This window comes from Pleuronectes platessa, chromosome 6 (genome assembly GCF_947347685.1).
Source record: "Pleuronectes platessa chromosome 6, fPlePla1.1, whole genome shotgun sequence".
NCBI classification, from domain to species: Eukaryota; Metazoa; Chordata; class Actinopteri; order Pleuronectiformes; family Pleuronectidae; genus Pleuronectes; species Pleuronectes platessa.
This window is the reverse complement of record NC_070631.1, coordinates 8,931,303-8,953,536: the sequence shown is the minus strand read 5'-3', so window position 1 is coordinate 8,953,536 and position 22,234 is coordinate 8,931,303. Positions and strand designations below refer to the sequence as shown.

The 22,234-nt window shown below is 41.8% G+C and overlaps 2 protein-coding genes and 1 long non-coding RNA gene across 3 annotated transcripts; 2 read left to right on the top strand and 1 right to left on the bottom strand.

Moving 5' to 3' along the window:
- Window positions 1–199: 199 nt before the first annotated feature.
- On the top strand, window positions 200–5,892 carry si:ch73-233m11.2 (NACHT, LRR and PYD domains-containing protein 12). The gene is made up of 9 exons (XM_053425336.1): window positions 200–451; window positions 1,154–2,737; window positions 2,823–2,984; window positions 3,082–3,255; window positions 3,369–3,542; window positions 3,967–4,140; window positions 4,246–4,419; window positions 4,504–4,671; window positions 5,124–5,892. The coding sequence occupies exons 2-9, from the start codon at window positions 1,161–1,163 to the stop codon at window positions 5,191–5,193; spliced, it is 2,673 nt and encodes an 890-aa protein (XP_053281311.1). The 5' UTR covers window positions 200–451; window positions 1,154–1,160; the 3' UTR covers window positions 5,194–5,892.
- Window positions 4,748–14,081, bottom strand: LOC128442764 (ceramide synthase 5). Its single transcript, XM_053425339.1, has 10 exons — window positions 13,606–14,081; window positions 11,307–11,409; window positions 10,958–11,088; window positions 10,768–10,825; window positions 9,273–9,323; window positions 9,023–9,115; window positions 8,382–8,510; window positions 7,426–7,532; window positions 6,803–6,959; window positions 4,748–6,253 (listed from the first exon to the last, which is right to left on the bottom strand). Exons 1-10 carry the CDS (start codon window positions 13,779–13,781, stop codon window positions 6,110–6,112), a joined length of 1,149 nt encoding a protein of 382 aa, XP_053281314.1. The 5' UTR covers window positions 13,782–14,081; the 3' UTR covers window positions 4,748–6,109.
- Window positions 14,082–17,539: 3,458 nt separating this feature from the next.
- Window positions 17,540–20,829, top strand: LOC128442940 (uncharacterized). The gene is made up of 3 exons (XR_008338921.1): window positions 17,540–17,897; window positions 19,297–19,429; window positions 20,318–20,829. It is a non-coding gene; the product is annotated as an uncharacterized LOC128442940 (long non-coding RNA).
- Window positions 20,830–22,234: the final 1,405 nt, after the last annotated feature.

Sequence of the window (22,234 nt, the reverse complement as noted above, 5' to 3'; positions counted from 1 at the left end):
TTATTACTATGGCAGATGTGTATGACCAAAATGTACTAATATGATAAAAACAACTATTCTATTCATTATTTGTATATTGTTATTATTATTGTTTATAATCATAGTGTGACTTTGTGACGTTTGTAAGCGATTCAATGTTGAATAAAGTTTTTTGAAAGAGTAAAAAATGAATATATGCACTGGGGCGTTTCCCACAGTTTTTTCTGCTATAACTTTATTCATCAAACTGCGGTTGACTCTGAGGTCCGTGTTGTTTGAACCATGGACTGTTCATTAAGGGTTGGGACCAAGCTCCTGCGGATGTCAACCACACTTTACTTCCTGTTCTGACTCAGTCGTGGTTTAATGTTCAGGAAGCTGCAGATCATCATATCTCCACCATTTAAAACTCTTTATAAACCGTCTGTGTTCAAACCCGTTTCCATCGTCATCCAGCGACGCTTCGTTCAAGGTAACTTTACATTTAACTTCACTGTTAAAACAAGTTGAGCATCGTATCTGTGTTTTAAGACACGAGAAGAACCCGCTTTAAAAAGAGGGAAGTTTATTACTCGGCATTAATAATCTACCTGCGGACATGTTGTCTGTCTCACCCACAGTCACTTGTTCTGTCTGTTTGTCTGTCTCTCTCTCTCTCTGTCTGTCTGTCTGTCTGTCTTTCTCTCTCTCTCTCTCTCGCTCACTCTCTCTGTCTGTCTCTGTCGCATGCTCTCGCTCCCCGCCTGTCTCTCTCTCTCTCTCTCTCTCTTTGGTCTGTCCCTCTCGCTCACTCTCTGTGTCTGTCTCTCTCTCACATGCTCTCGCTGCCCGCCTGTCTCTCTCTCCCTCTCTCTCTCTCTCTCTCTCTCTCTCTCTCTCTCTCTCTCTCTCTCTCTCTCTCTCTCTCTCTCTTTGGTCTGTCTCTCTCGCGCACAGTCTCTCTGACTGTATGGCTCTGACTGTCTGTCTCTATCTTCCTGTGTGTGTGTGTCTGTCTGTGTGTCTGTCTGTCTGTCTCTTTCTTCCTGTCCATCTGTTCGCCCGTTTGTCTCTCTCTCTTTCTGTTTGTCGCTCTGTCCATAGAGCGCCATGTCTGTTTTACTTACTCTATCTATCTATCTATCTATCTATCTATCTATCATATCGTATTATATGTTGTCTCGTTTCTTCCTAGTGACACGATGGACAAAGATGCCGTGCTGGCTCATGTCCTGAAGCAGAGAAGAACTCCGTCACTTCTTGGAGGAGAGCAAACAGTCAGTGTGGTGAGCAGCAGCAGGTACGTGTCCCAGAGGACAGACCGAGAGGTGGAGGACCAGCTGGCCTCCCTCGATCACGCCATCCTCACCGCTCTGTCTGGTGAAGTCAAGACCGTGCTCCTGGTGGGTGGAGAAGGATCCGGCAAAACCACTGCTCTGGAGAAGCTGGTTGTGGACTGGGCCAAAGGAGAACACCTTCAGAACTTTACCTGTGTTTTATACTTCGGGCTGAGGGAGATCAGGTCTCTTAAAGACGAGCTGTCCCTGGAGACTTTACTGCAGCACCATCACAGTCCCGTTCCCTCTGAGTCCACGCAGCTCGCTCTGCAGAAGCCTGAGGATGTGCTGTTTGTTTTCGATGATCTGGATCAATACAAACTTTCCCTGGACGCCTCCGTCCACACCCTCTGCTCTGACCTCAGCCAGGCAGTGTCAGTGTCCTGCCTGATATCCAGTCTGCTTCATGGATCACTGCTGAGAGGAGCCGCCTTTGTGGTGGCGACCCGGCCGACAGGACACCTGGAGTTTCTGAGTGGCACCAGGTTGAAGGTTCCTGGGTTTTCAAAGCCCCAAAGAGAGACTTACTTCAAAGGGTTCTTCACTGACCCGGCTTCTGCTAACAAAGCACTGCTGCACATGGAGCGGACGCTGGGTTTTTATGATTTCTGCACTTCCCCTAGATTCTGTTGGACAGTTTGTTCTATTTACAAAACTCTGATGGATGCTGGAGAAAAACTGCCCGACACATTGACTCAGCTGTATGTAGATATCCTGGTTCACCTGATGCAGGCGCTCTCGCTGAAGGAGGCCTGCAACAGAGAGCTGGTGCAGGCCCTCGGTGTCATGGCCTCTCATTGCTCCGTCAGTCAGAATTCAAGCTGCACCAAAGAGGAACTCCACTCCTTTGGTTTTCAGTCATTACTCCGCTCTGTTGGTGCTTTCCTGCACGTAGATGGTGACCTGGAGTCAGATGCATGTGTTTTCTCTTTCCCCTCCCAGCTGATGCAGGAGTTCCTCATGGCCATGTCTTTCTTTTTGGACACGTCGGCGTCTGAGGGTGTGGCGAAGCTGTTGGAGAAGCACAAAGGTCACGCAAAGTTTCTAGATCTCTTCTTGTCAGGGCTCTCGGAGCCAGATCAGCACAGACCCCTGGAGATCCTGCTGGGAGAGTTTAACTCGGATCGTATCTTGGATTTTAAGAGTTGGTTTAAAAGCAGCTCAGAGGAAACACTGAAGGGATGTTACAAGGACAGGCACCATCGATGCTTCCATCTACTTCATCAAGCCCAAAATCTGAGTTTGGTGAAAGAGATCATCTCCCCGTCAGAACGTACAGGCATCAGCTATGGCGACTTAAGCCTCCAGGACTGTGTCGCCCTGAACTACGTCTGGTCTTGTCTCGGTGAGATGAAGCTGTTGAATCTGTACAGGACGAGGGACTTGACAGATGAGAAGGAAGAAGTCCTGGCTCCAGCTATGAGCTTATCACATAAGATACAGTAAGTCATGGTAAAAACTCCTATATTCTGGCATCATTTAATTCACATGTCATCATATGTGACATGAGGCTCTTGGGTCCCTCAGGTTGTCAAACAGCACCTTGAGTACCGGGGCCGTCTCTCACCTGGCGTCAGCTCTCAGCAGAGGACGCACCGAGGAGCTGGATCTCAATCACACCAGCCTCGCAGGTGAAAAGTTCAAAGTGCTCTGTGCGGGACTCCGAGACTGCAAACTGCACACTTTAACGTAAGGTTTAGAGTAAGCTTCTCTAATAACAAAGGTTTCTCAACGGCCCAAAATCTCTTCAACAAATGAAAACAATTTTGCTCCTTCTTTTGCCCAGACTTCTGGGATGCGAACTGACTGAGGCGAGCTGTGAAGATCTGATGTGTGCGCTGACCTCAGGCTCCTCTCAGCTGCGTGTGTTAGACATGATGTTTAATAAGATCGGTGACCTGGGCTTCATGAAACTGTGCAAAGCGCTGCACAGTCCTCAATGCAAACTGCAGCAGCTCCAGTAGGTGCTTTCAAAGTGTTGTATTATAATCAAATTGTAATATTTTGTCAGCACCGTCTATTTATATCCAAACCATTGATCTGAGAAACAACTTTATTGTTTTTTATTAAAAGGCTGCGAAGCTGCGAGTTGACTGCAGTATCCATGGAGGCTTTATCGGCAGCTTTGTGCTCTGGAACATCCGAGCTGAGGAAAGTGGACCTGACAACGAACACAATCGGTGACGGTGGAGTGGAGGCTTTGTGCAAGTCGCTGCAGCACCCACATTGTAAACTCCAGAGCCTCAAGTGAGTCTGTGCTTCCAGATGATAAATCTGCCGTCAGTGTGTCTCCTGGGATGTTTTGCATCACTGCCTGTTGATTGTGCGCCTCGCTAACCCGAACAGTTTCAGTCTGCATTCCTCACCTTGAGTTCACCGTGACCTTTGAAATCAAATCAGTTCATCTTCAAGTCCAAGTGACAACCGGTTAACACTAGGAGAGGTTCAGGCAGCTTTAAGATATCATGTTCAAGCAGCCTAAAGCATGTTTTATGAGGCCATTGTTACCTTCGCCTTCATCGCCAAATCTACTGATCAGCCACTAGTTTTCTCTGCTAAACAGAGAGTGAGACCCTGACCTTATTCTGGGATGAGATCATTAATTTAATATTTAATATAATAATTTAATATGCTCTCTGACTTTGAATAAATCTTTCATTTCCCTGTCCAGTTTGTTTGATACCGAGCTGACCGGTGCGTGCTGTCCTCATTTGATGGAGACCTTGATGTCAGAGCACTGCTCTCTGTTAGAGCTGGATCTGTCGGTGAATGATTTGGGCCATGAGGGGGCGCTGTTGCTCTGCCAAGCCCTCAGTCGTCCTGGATGTCCAGTGGAGAAACTTGGGTTGAGTCACAATCTTGATTTTCAGTGCCACAAATCAAAGAACCACCTTTCACAAATATCAGGTGAAATTCAGATAACATTCATACTATGTGCTTCACCCTGCAGGTTGACACGCTGCGAGTTAACACAGCAGGTCTTTAAGGAACTGGGCTTGTTGCTGAGAAGTGGAACTTCTCGACTCAAGTCCCTGAATGTGGGTTTAAATAAAGTCGGAGATCAAGGGGTTAAACATCTTTGGGATGCTGTTGCACATCCAGAATGTCTGCTGGAGGAGCTGGAGTGAGTACACAGACACTCTCCTTAGATCACTTTTGAACACCACATTGCAGTGTGCACTGCATGAGAATCCTCCTCTTCTGTCAGTGTTGAAATGACAGATTTGACGGACGCCTGTGTTGAAGACCTGTGTGCCGCTGTAAGAGCCAGTAAGACTCTGAAGACCCTGGAGCTGAGAAACAACTCCCTGACTGATGTGTCCGTCCCGGCCCTCGTCCAAGTCATGGAGGACAGCTGCAACATGCAGGAGATGAAGTAAGTCAGATTTTCTTCAGCTTTATTAGAAACTAAAAGAGAGCGTGTACCTCAACAGTCCCCTAATGAAACCACATTTAAATTCACTGGATTTTTATTTGAATCCTTAGCAAATTTCAAACACTCATAAATATCAGTCCCATAAACATGTGATTTTTTTTCCATCAAGATCCATGAATTATTCAGAGAAATCAAAGGAAATATTTAACGTCCAATCTCACAATGTTATATTGATAAAAAAAAGTCCTGGATTCTCCTCATGATCCGAACCAACACCACAATTTAATGGATTCATCCCTGACCCTTCTACCACAAACAAACAAATGCAGACAAAACAAGACATAACCACAAGAAGTCACTACTGCCAGCAAGTTAAATACAGTCTTTAAGCCCAGAAAAAAAATCTTTAAACAAGAATCTAACAACCTCATTTTGTTTTCTGACTCTTTCAGCCTGAAGTACAATGACTTTTCAGAGGACGTTTTCGAGATGATGGATGAGTGCGATAGAATAAGATACTGAAGAAGACGGACTATTCCATCTATTCTCCACACGATGCTACAGGGTCACATATTGTAATGCTGAATGATGATATTATTACAGCTGAAGCACTGGGGCTGAGAATCGGTTGCTTGTCTGTGTCTTATATTATCTTATCCGTCCATCCATCAATTATCTATACTCATAATCTGCATGTCTTCTGACTGAGGGGGGGAAGTGGGAGAAACCCCACACAGACAAAGGAAGACACACAGGACTGGTCGAACCGGAATTCGAACCAGGATGCTGTGAGGCAACCCCTCTCTGTGGCGTGTTTGAAAGTTAATATCTTTATTTTCTGACGTTGTGGTTGCTTTTCTGACATTTTATAGCCCAATTGATTAGTCGAGACAATAATGACATTTAATCACAACGCACTAATTAATAGTTAACATTAAACATTGTTGTAGTCATTTCAGCGTCGAGCGAAGTCCTTCAACACATTCATTTGATGCAGTGAAGTTTATTAAGACAACTTTGGCATTTTAAAGAGATATTTCTTGGCTTCATTAAGACAGACACACTATTGCGTGATTTTGATTTACAGCTATAAAATATATTTGACCAAATTCATAAATGAAATCCGTCTCTGTATAAAACAAAGTGTCACACGCTTGCTGCAGTTTCTAACTTTGAGAACACACACACAAACACACACACACACAGCGAGGTGCAGACAGACCACACAGATGTCTCCGTCTGCCTCTGTCACCACAAAGCAGGAGTAAACCTCACACAGTGTAAACCTGACACAGGGACACCGTGCAAAATCCGATCTGTATCCAGTCCTCTCCATTTGAAAAAAAAAAGAAGGTGGTCAAGTGAGGAGGGTGGGCCTCACCGGCACACAGAGCCTGAGTGAAAGCCACACTGGAAGTAAATATCCTCCTCCTGGTGCTCAGTGGTCATAAGCTTCTCCATTAAGGTTCCCAGTGTGACTGCTGTCCTTTGTATTCAGGGTCTCTGCCGGACTTTTACTGCAACTGGAATTCATCTCTTCTTCTGAGCTGCTGTCGACGTCACTGCGGTCATCTTTTGACACCTGTAAAATAAAACATGCAAGCGTCTTACTGACAATCGGATTTGTGAGGAAAGTTACAATACAACTAAAATGTCTACGATCACAACTTTGAGATTGCAGATTTCTGGACTTTGCTTTTCATGCAGTTCTTGCCTGAAAATAGCTTTAGTGAGGTAGTGAGCATTTGCACTCAAAGTTTCAACCTGATGGGGGCGCCCTTAGCTCGGTTGGTAGGGCGTCCCCCCCATGGGCCTCGGCCAGCAGCGGACCCGGGTTCGATTCCAGCCCGCGGTCGTTCTCTGCATGTCACTCCCCTCTCTGCCCCATTTCAACTCTGTCTCTAAAAACTATCAATAAAGCATAAAAATGCCAAAAAATAATCTTTAAAAAAAAAAAAAAAAAAAGTTTCAACCTGAGGATACTGTTATGAAACAGGTTACTACAGTTATTCATTCTCTCAGGACGATGATTTATTTGTCAATCCAGTTCAGGCTGGCCCAAAGTAAAAGGAGCCCCTGACAGACCACAATGCCGCCCTGTAGCCATCAAGATCAAGAATCTCAGACTAACCTTTCCCTTGAATATGGCTTTGATGGCAATACGAGCAATGAGGTAGAACCAGATGATGTGAAGAGCCTGCAGGACCAACAGCAACCCGTTGAACAGCCACCAGGCCTGGTAGGGCCCGCCGATCTCCCAGCTCTCAAACAGAACACTGTTAACAATCCTACAACAAATACAGACAAACAAACGGGTTACTAGAGCCTTCAATATATTATTATTATTATTATTATTATGGTTTAAAATACATCATCCCTCCCATCGGAAACCTTGATCTTGATAGCAGAACCTTAATTAAGTTATAAATAGTTTTAATTCTCAGCTTCTTTCTGTGCAATCTATTTCAGGATATTAATATCACCTCAAGTTGTTTAAACTTGTTTTAAACATTTAAACATTTGTTTTATTTTATAAATGTAATATTCACTTCTTATGCAAAAAAACAGTCATTCTTTTGGTTGTACATTTTAAGTAGTAGCCTTCAAAGGGCACCTGGATAATGAGTTATCAATCTTTTTTATTTTGGTTAATTCTTTTTGGGCTTGCACAGAATAATGGGAGTGGTAACAGATTCTGAAACTAACCAACTGTAACAAGGCCGGTTATCTGGTATGCTTTTGTGTGTGTCTCACCAGAAAGGATAGATGACAAGTCGAGTGATGAAGAAAACTATGCTGAATATCACAAACAGGCCATCACATAGCCTCTGGTACTTGGCATAGTTAGCCAGCTTGGCTGCCTTGGGAAATAAAGAAGGCTTTAATGAATCACACTGATAGAATATCAAACCAATATCTCCAAGTTGCAGTAAACAGTATTCATATACACTATATATTCAAACTCGTGCTATATTCATTGCTGTTTGTTCGTTGGTTGTTACTGACTTGGTTGAAGGGTGGGCTGTGGGCCAAAGAAAGAACCCATCATGTTTTAGTGTTGATTCAATTATGGGGGCGGATTCAGGATTTTCTTTAACATTGCAAGATAGGGCGTCAGCTCTGCAGAGCCATGCTCTCTCTTAGTGCCCTTCTAGTTATGGATGTGCTATCTTGTCAGACTGGAACCAGAAGTAGCTCAATACACAATTATATAATTTACATGCTCACAACTGTATACACATACATTTTGTCAAACAACTCAGAACCCTCTCAAATTTGCCTCATGGAGCAACTAAAAGAAAAACTGAAATGGCATTCAGTAGAGTGCGTAACCACGCCAACACTCCCTTTATGAAACCACATTTAAAGGAACTAGATCTGAATTTCTAAAATAAAATAAACAATCTTAATTATAAGTCCCCTAAACTAATCATGCCTGATTTTTTTGGTTTCATCGAGGGCCATGAATCATTCTGTGAGTAACCAAGGAAAATGTTGAGAAACGCCCTCATCTCTCACGGAAAATCCTGAATCCGCCTCAAACATGAACAGATTCCTCCTCACGTCATGCCCCACCCCTCTGCAAAATGTAATGGCAATTGGTTGTGTAGGTTTTGTGTAATCCTGCTTACAAACTAAGAAACAGAAAAGAAAAAGAAAAAGAAAAAAAAAAAAAATCACACAAAAATATCCTGTACTGAGTGCTTTACCTCAAGGAAGACGTCAGATGCATCGTGCACACACATGACCAAAGTACCAGCTCTTAGCATGTTGTTGGCATAGGAGAAGGTGATGAGGATTATGGTGGCCATGTGGTGGACAAGCATGATCATGAAATCCTGTCATCGATGAAGTGAAGGGGGATGACAGAAAGGAAAAAGGATGTTAAAGGGACGCATTCAGCCACTGGAGATGTGCAAACTCATAAAAACACCTGCAGCTAAATGAGCAATGAGACGAGGCTGGTTGCAGAATCCTCCTCACTCGTTGGTCTTTGTTCTTTCAATAAGAATATCACAACTGAAAGACATTGTGTCGATACTGGTACGACACATCGCTGTTAAACCATGTGTAAGGAGTGTCGTATCTTTACGGCACTGCAGCATTTCATCGTCTAACCTGTTCTGTCAGAGCACACGATCACGGCTCTATTCTCGTGCATTAAGCCGGGAGCAGGAACTGGTCTGACAGTTTGTAAATACTCTGTCAAAGAAACTTAAAAAAAAGGGTAAGCGAAACAAAGGTAACAAGAAAAACCGGCGAATCCGCTCTGAAAGGGGGTGCATCAAGCATTCAGCCGAGCTCCTGTAAGGCCGCACAATAGAGTTGTGTTTAGCCGATGTTGCCTCACCTTGCGTTTTATGTCTGTGAACTGGGAAAACATCAGCGACCAATAGAAAGCCAGCTCAGCTATATAGTGGGTGTACTGTCCAGGGCTCAGCGCCTACAGGGGAGGGGGGGGTCGGAAAAAAAGAGAAAATACAGCTTAAACAAATATTTATTTGTGCTGATCTGCACACATCATGGCATTGAACTGGTTGGTGATAGTATAGACAGATGAATATAATGATTGTTGAGTTGATTAAAGAAAAGAAACAAACCTGAAAAGGAAACTTGTGCCAGCATATTCTGGTATTCCACATCCACGGCGACTGGGAAAAAAAATAGATAAATATGTGAGATTTAAGGAGAAGTTACAAATAGCACAACAATGATCAGGTGCTCATATTAATATAGGATACATGATATTATAATTCCTTAATTTCATTCTGGCTCTACTGAACTCTATTCCAGCTGTCCTTCCTGTGTAAGGGATGACAGTCCTTGTTTTTTGTTAAAATGTAACATTCTGTTTATCTGGATGTACTGACTGAGTTTAATGTTTAAGCACCAAATTCCCTCTATGTTACAATCCCTCAATGAAACTCTACATGATAAACAGACAGTATTGACCAACTTAAAAACAAAGAACTTTGTCTGCTGAAAGCTTGTTTTTGCTTAAGCTAAAGTTTTTGCACAGAAAGCGGACTTTGGATTTTCACTTTCAAAGGCCAAAAATTTTTACCTAAAGAAATTTTAATCAGCAAAAGATAAGGCAAACTAATGTGTTTCCATCCACCACTGTTATGCGATTCAAATGGAATAAAGCCCATCCAGATGAACAGGTGAAAGTACCGTTTCTCTAGTTGTGTGCCATTAAACCACTGCAGAAGAAGAGGACCTAGTACTAGAGAGCGCTATTTCAAGTTTCTCTACTGCGGAAAACTGGCAACAAAAAAAACGCTCTTCTGTTTGTTTCATCTATCAATGAAACAGATTCCTCTTTGCTCAACACACTTTGCTGCTTTTCTTCTGCTCGGTACAAGCTTGAGTTCAAAATAAGTTGCATGCAAGTCAGGATTTTTTTCACTGAGGCTGGTTCCACTGCACTTTGTTGCATTTTGGGGTAAGCCAATACTTCCACTTCAGCTACGGGTACAAATGTTTTCATGATATTTGAGATTTGTTTGCCTCTGTGCCTGCGCCTGCCAGTATCCTGAGACCTTTATGTTTTTAGGTTGTTGGAGGTCAGAGGTTAACGTCACTGTGACCTTTCACACCCATTTGTTGCCGCTTGAAAGCATTATCTTAATAACGCCCTCATAAGAAGCCTATCAAATTTGGCACAAATATTCACTTAGACTCACGGAACAGGATCTCAAGTCTGCCCTGAGAGAACCTCCTCAACCTTTGACCAGTTGTCACCTGAATTTCAAGATTAACAGATAAGATTTCCTTGGTCAAAAGTCACCATAACCTTAATGGTATGTAGAATGAAACTGCACTGGTTGGCTAAGGTATACAACCGCAAGGAGGACAGTCAGTTTTTCCTGAGGTCAATACCCCAATTTAAAAAACACACATAAATGCAGGTGGATGGAAACAATAACTGTAGGTGCTTTAGAACGCCTGATAATTGTTTTAGAATTGACTTGAAAAATTGTGAAGCTCTCCTTCAAGCCTGTCTCACATACAGTGTGCTTAGTACATGTGCACCTTTCAATATAATGTCATATGGTACAAAAAAAACTAATAATATGCAAATTCTCAACTCACCACCCACAAATGGCGAATGGAATAGATAAAAATTCCCAAGTAAAATGTAAATCTCCACCTGTCATTAAAGAAAAGAGACGAACTGGTTAAACACACCAGTAATATATTAACCTTTCATAAATACTTTGTTCACTCATAAACTCCATTCGTACGACTCAGCAGTTTAGTGGGAACCTTTGGAAGAACCTACATGCTCTCACAGAACTTTGTCTGCGTACTGGGCCTGTCTTGGCTCCGGCGGATGCGAAACCATCGCTGTATTTTCCGTACATCCCAGTCCAGCTGCTTGGCCAGACCCTCCAGTTGCCTTGTGTCTGGATTCTAAGGGGAACAACACAGGGAAATTACAAATTACTTGCTTTCCGGAGCCTCTACTTGTAACACCACAATAGCAGTAGATATTCCTGTCCCACAACTACGAGGTATTTAATGAACACATCATCATGCCTGTGGTGCTGTGATCCTAAGCAGTAACACCAGTGTTGCAGTGTGCAGAGGAACTTTGAATGGACTACAGGACAAACGTGGGCCTTATGTACCGTTTTGGACAGATACAGCCTCTCCAGGGCAGCGTTGGGCAGAGCTTGTCGAGGCACTCCCGCCTGAATCTGAAGTATGTGGGCACAGGGCTTGGCCACCAGCCTGTAAACACACAGACAGAGGCAAAAAAAAGAAAAAGGAAAGGGAGAAAAGAGAGAGAGGGTGGGGGCAGGGAGGGGACAGAGATGTTGCGGGAGTGAGACATTTGGGGAAGGAGAGAGTCAGAGAGAGAAGTTAAATACTTTCAGAAACAGATGGACGATAAAACAAGATTTGCCAACAGACATGATGCGTTGAGCTTTCGCAGTTGAACCTACAAAGTTATGTTTGACGTGTGTGTGTGAGTATATCTGTGAATGTGTGTGTCCTAATGGGAGGGAAAGCTAGCGCAATAGAGGCTACAGCTAGGAGACAGGCCAGCGCAAGAAAGCAGGAATCCTGGGGAATGTAGCACCTAGACTAAACAGCAGAGATGGGAGTTCTGCCTCTAACTAAAATAGTGATGTGTGTCACAAGATCATCTGGCTGAGTTAACCAGTGTTCAAGCTCCATCTCTGAGCCATTTATTACCTCTCAATCTAACAACCCCCCACTTATCTGGAGGAGCTTCCACAACATGGAAACCCGCTGAATGAATAGAGGCACACACTGCGCTCAGGGCCTTCCCCCAGCAGCGGTGATTTTCCTGCTGAAATGAAGCTGCTCTTTACACGACTGGTGTTGGCTCAGTTGCCGTTGCAGCACAGACCATTTTTTTTAAATCCATAAAGTAACACAAGGATTTTGACTGTGCAATTATTATATGCAGCTTCTGTCTTTTCCTCTTTAGCTATTTATGAAAAAACTGTCATTGCTGGGGAAGGTAAACATGCGCCATAAGCCACAGGAGTTGTTTTCATGTCATCACCTCGCAGGAATGAGAACAGTGTTAAATAAGAGGCTGAGACAAAACCAGGAATGATCTATGAATTATTTTCTCATCTTATAAGAGACAGAAACAGGTTATGCGAGGAGACAAAGCTGAACTATCCACAACAATTTGTTTAAAAGGGATTTATTTCATTTCAACTATATTTGCAAAAATAGCAACTGAAGGATTTTAGATAAAGATGCATAACAAGACCACGGAGATATTGTTCGTTCTGGTGTTCAGATAGTTTTATATTTTAAAGTATATATCCTCATATAGACATGATTACCTGCGATGAATAACATTAGAGTTGTTATATTCATATATATATATATATATATATATATATATATATACATACATTTTCTTTATGATCAACAGTTTCCACGAGAGCCTGAACCTCTCACCTGTGCTCTCACACAGAGCTTGTTCTTCACATGTTGATTTAAATCATGACATTGTATAACCTCATATAGAAATGATTAACTGTACTTAAGAACCTTTGACTTGCTACCCTTTGTTTTGTTTTATTTGATAGTTTCCCAAAGAGAAAGAGAGCCTCTCACCTGTGCACTCACACAGAGTTTGTTCTTTCTAGCATCCAGATGGTTTTGAATTTGTCTGATCTATCAAAGATTGTGTTGATTTAAACTACGACACTACCTGTGCTCACATAGGAACCTGCAAGGGGTCAACATTAGAGCTGCTATCTTCAGATAAGAGAAGATCATTTTATTGTCCCTGCACTGGTACAGTGACATTCTGTTCGAAGCCATCCTGTAGATGCCCATTAAAATAGAATAAAAAGAAAACATACAAGATAAAATACTAGATATTATATTATCAAACACTTTATTTATATTGTTAAAGGGGTGTTCTCTCTTTTCCTGTACGATCCACATTGTCCACATGAGCCTGAACCTCTCACCTGTGGCTCTCACACACGCAGTTTGTGGACTCTCGTGTCCAGATAGTATTAAATTAGTATTACATTTGACTGATCTATCAAAGATCGTGTGTTTATTTAAACTACGACAATATAAATCCGCATATAGAACTGATTAGCTGCAATTAACAACATTTGACTTGTTCACCAGTTTCCCATAGGGCTTGAACCTCTCACCTGTGCTCTCACGCAGTTTGTTGCCTGTCGCGTCCAGGTACATTTCAAAATGTGACCGATCTATCAAAGATCATGTTTATTAAAACTATATCAGTGTTTATCCTCGTAAAGGAACCGGCTAGGGTCAACTTCAGACCCGCTGTGTTCATGCTGTTTTAGCGTCTTTTTCCTTTATGATCAACAGATGCAACATGAGCCGCTCGCACAGTCGGGGGACCCGCGGAGGAAAAAACTTCCGTAACATTTCGTCCCGGCGGTGTTTTACCTCTCGAACAGCAGCCTCAGGAGAAACACCCCGGCGGACAGAGGCAGGGCGTACAGGACGTCTCCCGCCCGGGGATACTCCTCACCAGGTGGGGGATGTTCCAGGTCCGCCCATGTAACATTTTCGGGAAGCCAGAATCTATCGCTCCAAAACCAGGCCGAGAAAGAGGAAGTCATCGGGGGAACAGGAGAGCACCGGCAGCAGCAGCAGAAGCGTGTAACAAAAAAAACACACAACCAGCGGGGTAGCGCAAAGCGGACCGATTTAACTGTCGCACATCTGCTGTGTTGACTTCACTGATATTAAACTTTGGCAGCGGCGTCCCCACCTCCTCGCTGCGACACGACAGGAACCGAGCATCGCCTCTGGTGAACTAAACTGGCCGGATCACTCGCCTCCTACGTAGGACTGAATGGCGACACCCACCGCACTGATTAGGCAACTTTCAATGAAGTTTTTCCATTCGAGCCTCCCACACACTGACGGGTTGCTGTCTCCCACAGACACGCTGCAGGGCCGCGGGTGTGCGCGGTGTGTGTAGACGGCACCTTGAGGAAGTGGAGCTAACTTCGGCTAAAGTGACAGCCACACCCTCCTATTCACAATTAGCCAGGGCTAGTTAGCTGCTACAGCCAATTAACGCTGTAACTCTTATCACTTGAGACTCATCACTAAATGCAACTCAACGTTAACTCCTGTCAGTTCGCTACAATAACCCAAATCAATAATAACACTTCTCTAATAAGCTATCTTTAGCTTATATGAACCACACTTCCAATTAACCATTAGCCGGGGATAGTAAGCCGCTACAGCCAATTAATACAATAACTTTTAACTCACCATTAAATGCACCTTAACTTGATTTCAGGTAAGAGTTAACTATTTTCAGTTTGCTATAAATAACCAAACCCAATAAAAATAACTTTTCCTAGAAGACAACTTTAGCTAACATGACAATTACACCTCCGATTCACGATTAGTTAGCCCTGCTAGCCAATTAATGTTAGCGCAAACTCATTTCAGTGTTTGGTGGTTACAGCATACAGAAGATTTTTTCTAACAGATAAATCACACTTAACTCTGAAACTCGCCATTAATTGCATCTAACGTGATTTCAGGTAACGACCAATGTCAGCTTGCCATAAACAACCAAATTCTATAAAAACACTTAACTTAAGCTAACTTAAGCGATCTAACACTAGTTTCTGGTGGAACTTACACGATGTAAAGTCAAGTAAGTCTGGTTTTACTCAAGGTTTTGTCTGAATTTGGGTCTGGAATAATAAAACCATTCATTCCATTCATAATGACCATCCTTACATCAACAAAAGACAAATGTATGTGTTCTTTAACAGTCTTTCTAAACTGTCTGTACCATCTGGTTTTCATTTTGTTTTAAATATGAGTTGTGTATGTTGAGCCCTTTCGAGCGAGACAAACCTTTTGAGCAAACAAGATATTAAAATAAGCCTTTCTTAAAATACATATTTGCATTTTCTGCCATTAACCCTATTCTTCGTTCAAGGCTGGATACACCAAAATGATCATAAAGTAAAACAAATTCTGCTAAAACAAAAAACAGGTTAATTATAACCTTCCTGAAGGGAAGATCTATAGCATGTTGCATTAGATTGCATTTGTTTTCATGTAGATTTAAACCCGCCGATATTTAATAGGTTTGCACTTTTTAGAGAAGACCTGTAAATAATCTTAGTAACCTTAACTGCTGCTGGGTTTTTGAAATACTACAATAACCTTTGTTGTGGGGCTTTACAAAGATCGTATTTTTCAGGAAAAAGAGTAAAGGGTTTGTTATTGCCTGAAAATGTTAATGATTTGCAACTTAAGATCTTAAACCTTTGCTCCATTATTAACTTGCCAACTAAGGTTAAAGTGTCAGGCTTCAGAAGTCTATGGTGGCCACACAGAAAAATCCAGACTCATATCAATATGTTCCTGAATGTTAAATTTCACACTTCTAGTCCTGAGGTAACTTCTTTAGCATGAGTTTTTTTTTTCTTTCCCCAAATAAAAAATGGCAATGTTGAGGAATTGTATATTTCATGAGATAGTTATTCAACCATAGAAGTCATTGGCTGTTTCACCAGAACATGCATCACGATGATTTGTATTTGTGCACTCAAATCATTAACTTAACATTAGAGTAGAGCAAATCAAGCTAGCATAAGAAAAGGCATGAGACTGTGAAATCTGTTTCAATAGCGTGAGAGTGTATTGTATTTCAAAGGATTTGTATTGCCCTTTTGGGTTTTTTCAGGGCCTAGTAAAGCTCCAATTCTCACCAAAGTTTGCAGGAAATTCAAAATCCCAAAAAGTAATTGTATTCTGTAGTAATTTGAAATGGGCGTGGCAAAATGGCTCAACAGCGCCATCTAAGGAAAAGCCCCTCAGTTAGCTTTCACCGATCTTCATAAAAGTCGTAGCCCAGGTGTATCATGACTAGACAAAAAAAAAGTCCAACAGTGCAATGGTAAAAATGCAACAGGAAGCCCGCCATTTTGGATTTACTTCCATTTTGGAAGTTTTCAAAAATATGTCTTTGATTTACTTGTCCCAGGGTTTTCATCAGATCAACGTCATATGGACATAAGTGTCATCACAACAAAATGCAGATATAAACTACCTTGAATTTCGAGTTTTCATCACACGGTGTGATCGTGGCATGGCGTAAAAGTTTGATTACACGCCATCAAAACACGATGTTCTGTATCTCAGACATACATGGTGCAATCGACTCCAAACTAAACATGTAAGACAATAATCCCGGCCTGAAGACATCTACACAGAAATTATGAATTAAAATCACAGCCCCCCCTGGTGGCAACAGGAAATGTCTTGTTTTTGGAACATCTTACACTTGGAAGTATTCCTCCTCATCACTGACTGCAACCATGTCAAACTGTGTCAAAATTGTCTCAAGACATTGATAATGGCATAAGATTACTGTGACTATGGGTCAAACGCCATATTAGTGGCGTCAAAGTTCATCAATTCGACGTTTAACACAAACGTTTCTGTAACTTCAGTGTTCATGGTTCAGTCTCCCTCAAAATACATTCTTGTAACAACAGCCCCCCCCCCCCCCGAAGATATTTATATGGTTTTTAGGAATGTATGACAAACTAACTGACTAGCGTCCCCTAAAGTGAAGCTGGCCGACATGTACACAAATCACTAGGGACATTTGTATTTTTATGACAAAAGATAACTGATGAACTTGTCCTTGAGCTTTCATCAGAATCAGAATCAGAATGTATTTATTGCCAAGTAGGTTAACACCTACCTGGAATTTGCTCTGGTTGTTTCTGCATACAATGAACATAAAACATAAAAACAATAAATACTACACACATAAGAAAAAAAAACAATATATAAAATAAAAATATATAAAGATAAAAGATATAAAAAGTAAAACTTCAACTTCTATGAATGACATCTCAACAAGATTGAGATATAAACTACTTCGGTATATATTATTTCATCACACGGTGTGACTATGGCGTGGTGTGACATTTTGATGATTCACCAAAAAAGAGGGATTTATTAAAACTCTTCTGTGTATTGTTCTTTCAGCTTCAAAACTCATTCACACATTCACATGCCTGCCCTAATCATAACCATATCAATATTGAGTCATCATTACAGGGCCACCTGCTGGCTACAGGAAGTGACATGTTTTTAAACTTTGATGAACTGCTCTTGGCTGCTCAACAATATACAGCTCAAATGATATATACAAGTTAAAATTAACAAAAGAGCATCTGCTCAAAGAATGCACCATTAAAAAAAACTTCTTTTTTTCACAGCCGGTGAACATGCGGCCGCTCAGGGAAGGTGTAATGAGCAGCAGACAAAATGTGCTTCACTCTGGGCTGAGAAGGAGGAACTCTCCAAGTCTAGCCTGAAAGACAAGACCGACCAGCCGCAGTTGGAGAAGGAACTTGCCAGTTCAGTTAGCAGCATAACCACATATTCAGCTGCACCCTCCACATTTGTGTATCATTTGCTTAACTCTGCCCCTTTGCTGTACAGTATATCAAACACTTGGCTGTTTTTCATCCTCCACCTATTGAACTCGGTGTTGTTTTGTTTCTCTCAGTTCCCGTGCTCAGAATGCTGAGCTGAGCAACAGCCTCAAAGCCCTAGAGAGACCCCAGCAGGAGTTGGAGAAGAGGCTGGCAGCCCTGCAGCTCCAGCACCAGCAGGATAGCACCAAGTGGCAAACCCAACTGGATGAGACAGACAGTCGCAACATGGCTCTGCAGAGAGAGGTATGCTCTCAAAATATAAAGACATCCACCTGAGTGAGCATCTCAGAATAACGTCCAAGAATCATATTGGTTAGGCTGGAGATTATCTCCGCCTCGAACCTGACCCTCACTGTTGCCGCTGTCCGTGACTGGATGCCTTTCACTATCATGTTTCAATCGTGCCACTTACTGGAGACAGAATGACTCACACTTCACCTGCACTTAAATGCAGCCCCAAGAGAGGTTTTAGGCCTTGAGTCTTACTTTATTCCATTTAAACATGCAAGCACATGATTGTGTATAGATCTGTGAGCTAGGTCAAAACAATCCTGAGCACACAGTAGCATTGTGGCGGCTTATACACTGCCCGAGGACTGCAGCTTCTGCTGACCAGGCTTTTTTACAAAGAACGCTACCAATGTTGACAAGGTGTTAAAGTATTTATGAAACCTCCCACACGCACTCTCAGTTAAGGGGTGTAAGTTTATCCTTTGAGAGGAAATGAAGTTGGACTCTACCGACACGGAACCATACAATGAAGTTAAATTGTGTACTTTTTTTTACAATTTGAGTTTCTGGTTCACCATAGTGAAATACGAACAGGCTGATAAAGAAATTTTATGTTTTTTCTTTGACGTTTGCCCCAAGATTAAATGAATATATTTATTCTCCAGAAAATCATTTTAAACTGACACTTTAAACTGTTACTTTTCTCTTTTTGTCTTTTGTATAGGTGTTTAATCACTGCTGAATCGGCTCAGCCAGAACACATTATACCATATCATACCTTTGCTCAAAAGCCTTTACGTAGTATGAAACAGCCCCATGTGAAATCCAAAGCATTTTGGACCCTTTAAGACTTTCTTCTTAAAGTCCATCTAGGCCACCGGCTACTGTTTTACTGCAGAGCCTCAATGTTGCTCTTGTAATTTATTTACCTGTATACATTAATGAATATTCTAGTTGAGCTTACACCGGTTTCAGTGTCTCAGTACTTTCAACGTTAAGTTCCAAATGGTAGACAATTCAGGCTTTAGGTTATTTTCCTCTACGCTCGCATGACTATAAGAAAGACAGGAGATCTCGGTAGTAGCATTTAATCCTGACATTTTGTTCTCTTTTTTTACTGACCATGAAATTCAGTTTTGAAATTCATATGCCTAAAAGATTTTCTAATTTTGTGTCACTGGGTATTTTGGGCCAGTTAGGGCTGATTTCCTATTAGAAACAACTGATAAATACAAACGCAGTTTCTCACTGATGTAGTTACCCACACCAGAGTTCTTCTGCTGGTTATATTGCTAGAATAAAATAAAGTGATTTGCTGTTGTTTTTTAGTTAAACTTGTTTAGTTTTTGGTTTTAATAAAACTCTACTACGACTATAATTAGTAATACTTTTGGTGTTTTTCTTTGTACAGCTCGATGAGACTAAAACTGAGCTGTCGGACCTGACAGAAAACTATGTGAACACTGATCAGGAGACTCAGTCGCTTACAGATACTTAAGTCATGCAAAGCCAACATGAAGAAGCTTCAGGAGAAAAGATCAAAGGTGAGTGACTATCTAACACTCAGCAGAAAGAAGAAGGCCGTCTTTTTCTCATAACAAAAAAACACATTACTTTTAAACGTATGAAGAGTTTACAAATCGTAGAAATATGTGAACATCTCTAGTTGTATTGGTTTTGGGAGCATGAGCTTTGTTACTAATTTAGCAACCACAGTAAACTGAACAAATTTTCTTTTTGTTAAAATGTCTTCAGGTTTATTAGATTCACAATATGTTGTTTTAACCTCAGTACACCTGCTCCCTTCTACTCATTCACTGTCGATGACTGCTTTTAGACAGAAAGATTTATATAAACACCACAGACACAGACTACTGACTCAGGGTTTATTAATAAAGCTACAACGCCCAACTAAAGTATGTCCCATTTCAGTTGATTACTATAATATCCCTTTCCTTCTGTAGACATCCCTATTGCTGCCTGCATAAGCCATAGTCATCTGCCTTTTCCTGGCTTTGCTGTATTGGTGCTTCGGTGCATTGTGGTAGTAAGGTACACTCCTGTCAAGTCGGCCTACATCTTTCATTCTCATCAGTGTCTTTTAGCTCATTGCATGAATTAATCAGGTTTTCCTCGTTTCCCAGAATGCCTTCCTCTGGGGAAATTAATGTCTCAGATATCTAACCTCTCTGATCATACAGTTCCAACATCTGACATCTGTTTGTCTTGTCTGGATGCCTTAACGCTTAACAACTGTTTCTCTCTTGAATGGGCTTATCTTTATCTGAAAGAGCCGTTTATAACTCACGTCCTCTGTGCACTGCATTGATCTCAATTGCAAGCTCCCTCTGTCAAAGCTTTGGCAATCCTCGGATGGGCGGTTTCATGTGGTGAGGCTCATGTTTCCATTTCTGTGTCACCGCTTGTTTCAGAGAGCGTGGATGACCTGGGAGCTGGCGGTCGCTGTGGCTGTAACGGCAGTGACTGCTGCTGCACTCTTCAGAACCTGAGGGCAACTCGCTCGAGCCCCCCCCCCTTCCCTTCGGAACCAGGAGAGGGAGCCAGCCCACCCCCCCACGAGGCCCTCCGGTGGTCGAATTCCGTCTTGAATTCCGTCTCTGTCTGTGTGTTGGAGAGCCCCGTGGCAAGCACCACTGCCACAGTCATCAAATCTTGTCTGCACCAAAACAGAAAAACTTGCCCCTCATCTTATCTGCATTATTAATTAGGAGGGCTCCTACGCAACACTGTTTGATCCTTTAATGAATGTTTAGAGACTCTACACAATTAATTTATTCTGATTACACATGATGATATTTTTGGAGTCTGAACCTCCCTAAAAGTAACACATCACTGCAGTTGTCAGAATAATAAATATAATCACAATAACGCAGCCCCTAATTGAGTGCATGATGACTGCCCTGGTTACTGCACATAAGAATATTTAATTGGATGTTTTTTGGTGCACAATGTATGTGAATTTAGAATTTGTTTTATTCTAAGATTGGTCTGATAGGTATACCATTATGAGGGGACTGGAGAAGCAAGGAATTAATATTAACTTCCTTCATGGAGTCAGTTCAGGACTGACATCTACCTTATGCTTTTTACAAATTGTAGAAATATTTTATTTTAAATACACGATGAAACTTCCTTTACTTAGGACACTTATGTGTTTCTGCACCATTTGTCAGCATGATGCTTCATAGATTTAATGAATTGTGCTTCTAAGTAGTGTGATGAGAATTGTAGGATATAAGGGACTAATAGGGATGTATCTTTTCCTCTGCTGCTTCAATTTCGACTGTCCCTTTTTATAAATCTGTCTCTTGTGAGACCTCAACTCTATATAAGTGCTACAGTAAATTAATGGAGTATCTCTGTAAGTGAGTGGAGTTGTGACACGTAGTATCACACAAGCACAGCTTGACCCTCTAATTTAATGTGACTGCTGTGGTGGCCTTTAACTCTACTGGAAGATTACAGGGTTAAACAGTGAGAGCAGTTCCACCCTTTAAGCGGGCCGACCACCACACTGATACTAAAGCTCTGGAGGAGGATGCACTTTTATTTCCCAACAGGATGAGATGTTGCAAAATTTACAATTGTGCAATATCCTCAAGGTCATAGCTTTAGAAGAAATTGCTGTGTCTGTAGGGATGAGCAGTCACCACCTGATCCACATTTGTGTGTTGCTTTATTGGCTCGATCACTTCTGCTTTGCTGTGTTTGCTGTGTCATCGTACCCATCATCATGACAGAGACCAAAGTGACTTGGGATTCTTGATCAGACAACCCAGGGGATTCACTGTGCGTGTGGCCTGCGAGCGGATCGAGGGCTGCCCCTATATAAGGATGAGAATCGTTCCTATGAAAGGCGAGGCTCTCTGCAGGGTTGTCGTGTCCCTTTGTTCTGCTCTAGTGTGTATGTAGGTCATTGGTAGTGGACCAGAGATGCAGCAGAATGGCAGCCATGCACTGCATTAGAAGGAATTTACATACTGTGTAATCCTGAGCTTCATATAGCTCTAATATACATTCTGACTAATGCTGAAGTCGTACAATGTCATACTGAGAATAGTTCAGCGAATTTCCTACATCACGACATGAGGAGAAGCTTACAATGCTTTCAGCAGACCTCTAAGTCATTAAATAGAAATATGTAGCTCAAATGTTGAAAAGACTTAACTCTGTCTTTCTATTTTTTGTTTCGTATATAAAAAAATGAAATTAGGCTTCTTTTGAAACAGCTGTATAGCGAATGATAAATTATTATTTCATTTGTTTTTCTGTTCAGAGTTACACTACAGCTTTTCAGGAGTATCTATCTTCATGTATCAAATGAATTG

What these genes read in the sequence shown, in the direction of transcription:
- si:ch73-233m11.2 (XM_053425336.1), top strand. Translation starts at nt 1,161, where the DNA reads ATGGACAAAGATGCCGTGCTGGCTCATGTCCTGAAGCAGAGAAGAACT. An exon ending in TGCAAACTGCAGCAGCTCCA is followed by an intron (nt 3,256 to 3,368) that starts GTAGGTGCTTTC and finishes TTTTATTAAAAG; the next exon opens with GCTGCGAAGCTGCGAGTTGA. An exon ending in TGTCTGCTGGAGGAGCTGGA is followed by an intron (nt 4,420 to 4,503) that starts GTGAGTACACAG and finishes CTCTTCTGTCAG; the next exon opens with TGTTGAAATGACAGATTTGA.
- LOC128442764 (XM_053425339.1), bottom strand. Translation starts at nt 13,781, where the DNA reads ATGACTTCCTCTTTCTCGGCCTGGTTTTGGAGCGATAGATTCTGGCTT. An exon ending in GGCTGTATCTGTCCAAAACG is followed by an intron (nt 11,089 to 11,306) that starts GTACATAAGGCC and finishes TGTTCCCCTTAG; the next exon opens with AATCCAGACACAAGGCAACT. An exon ending in CCATTCGCCATTTGTGGGTG is followed by an intron (nt 9,324 to 10,767) that starts GTGAGTTGAGAA and finishes TTTTTTTCCCAG; the next exon opens with TCGCCGTGGATGTGGAATAC.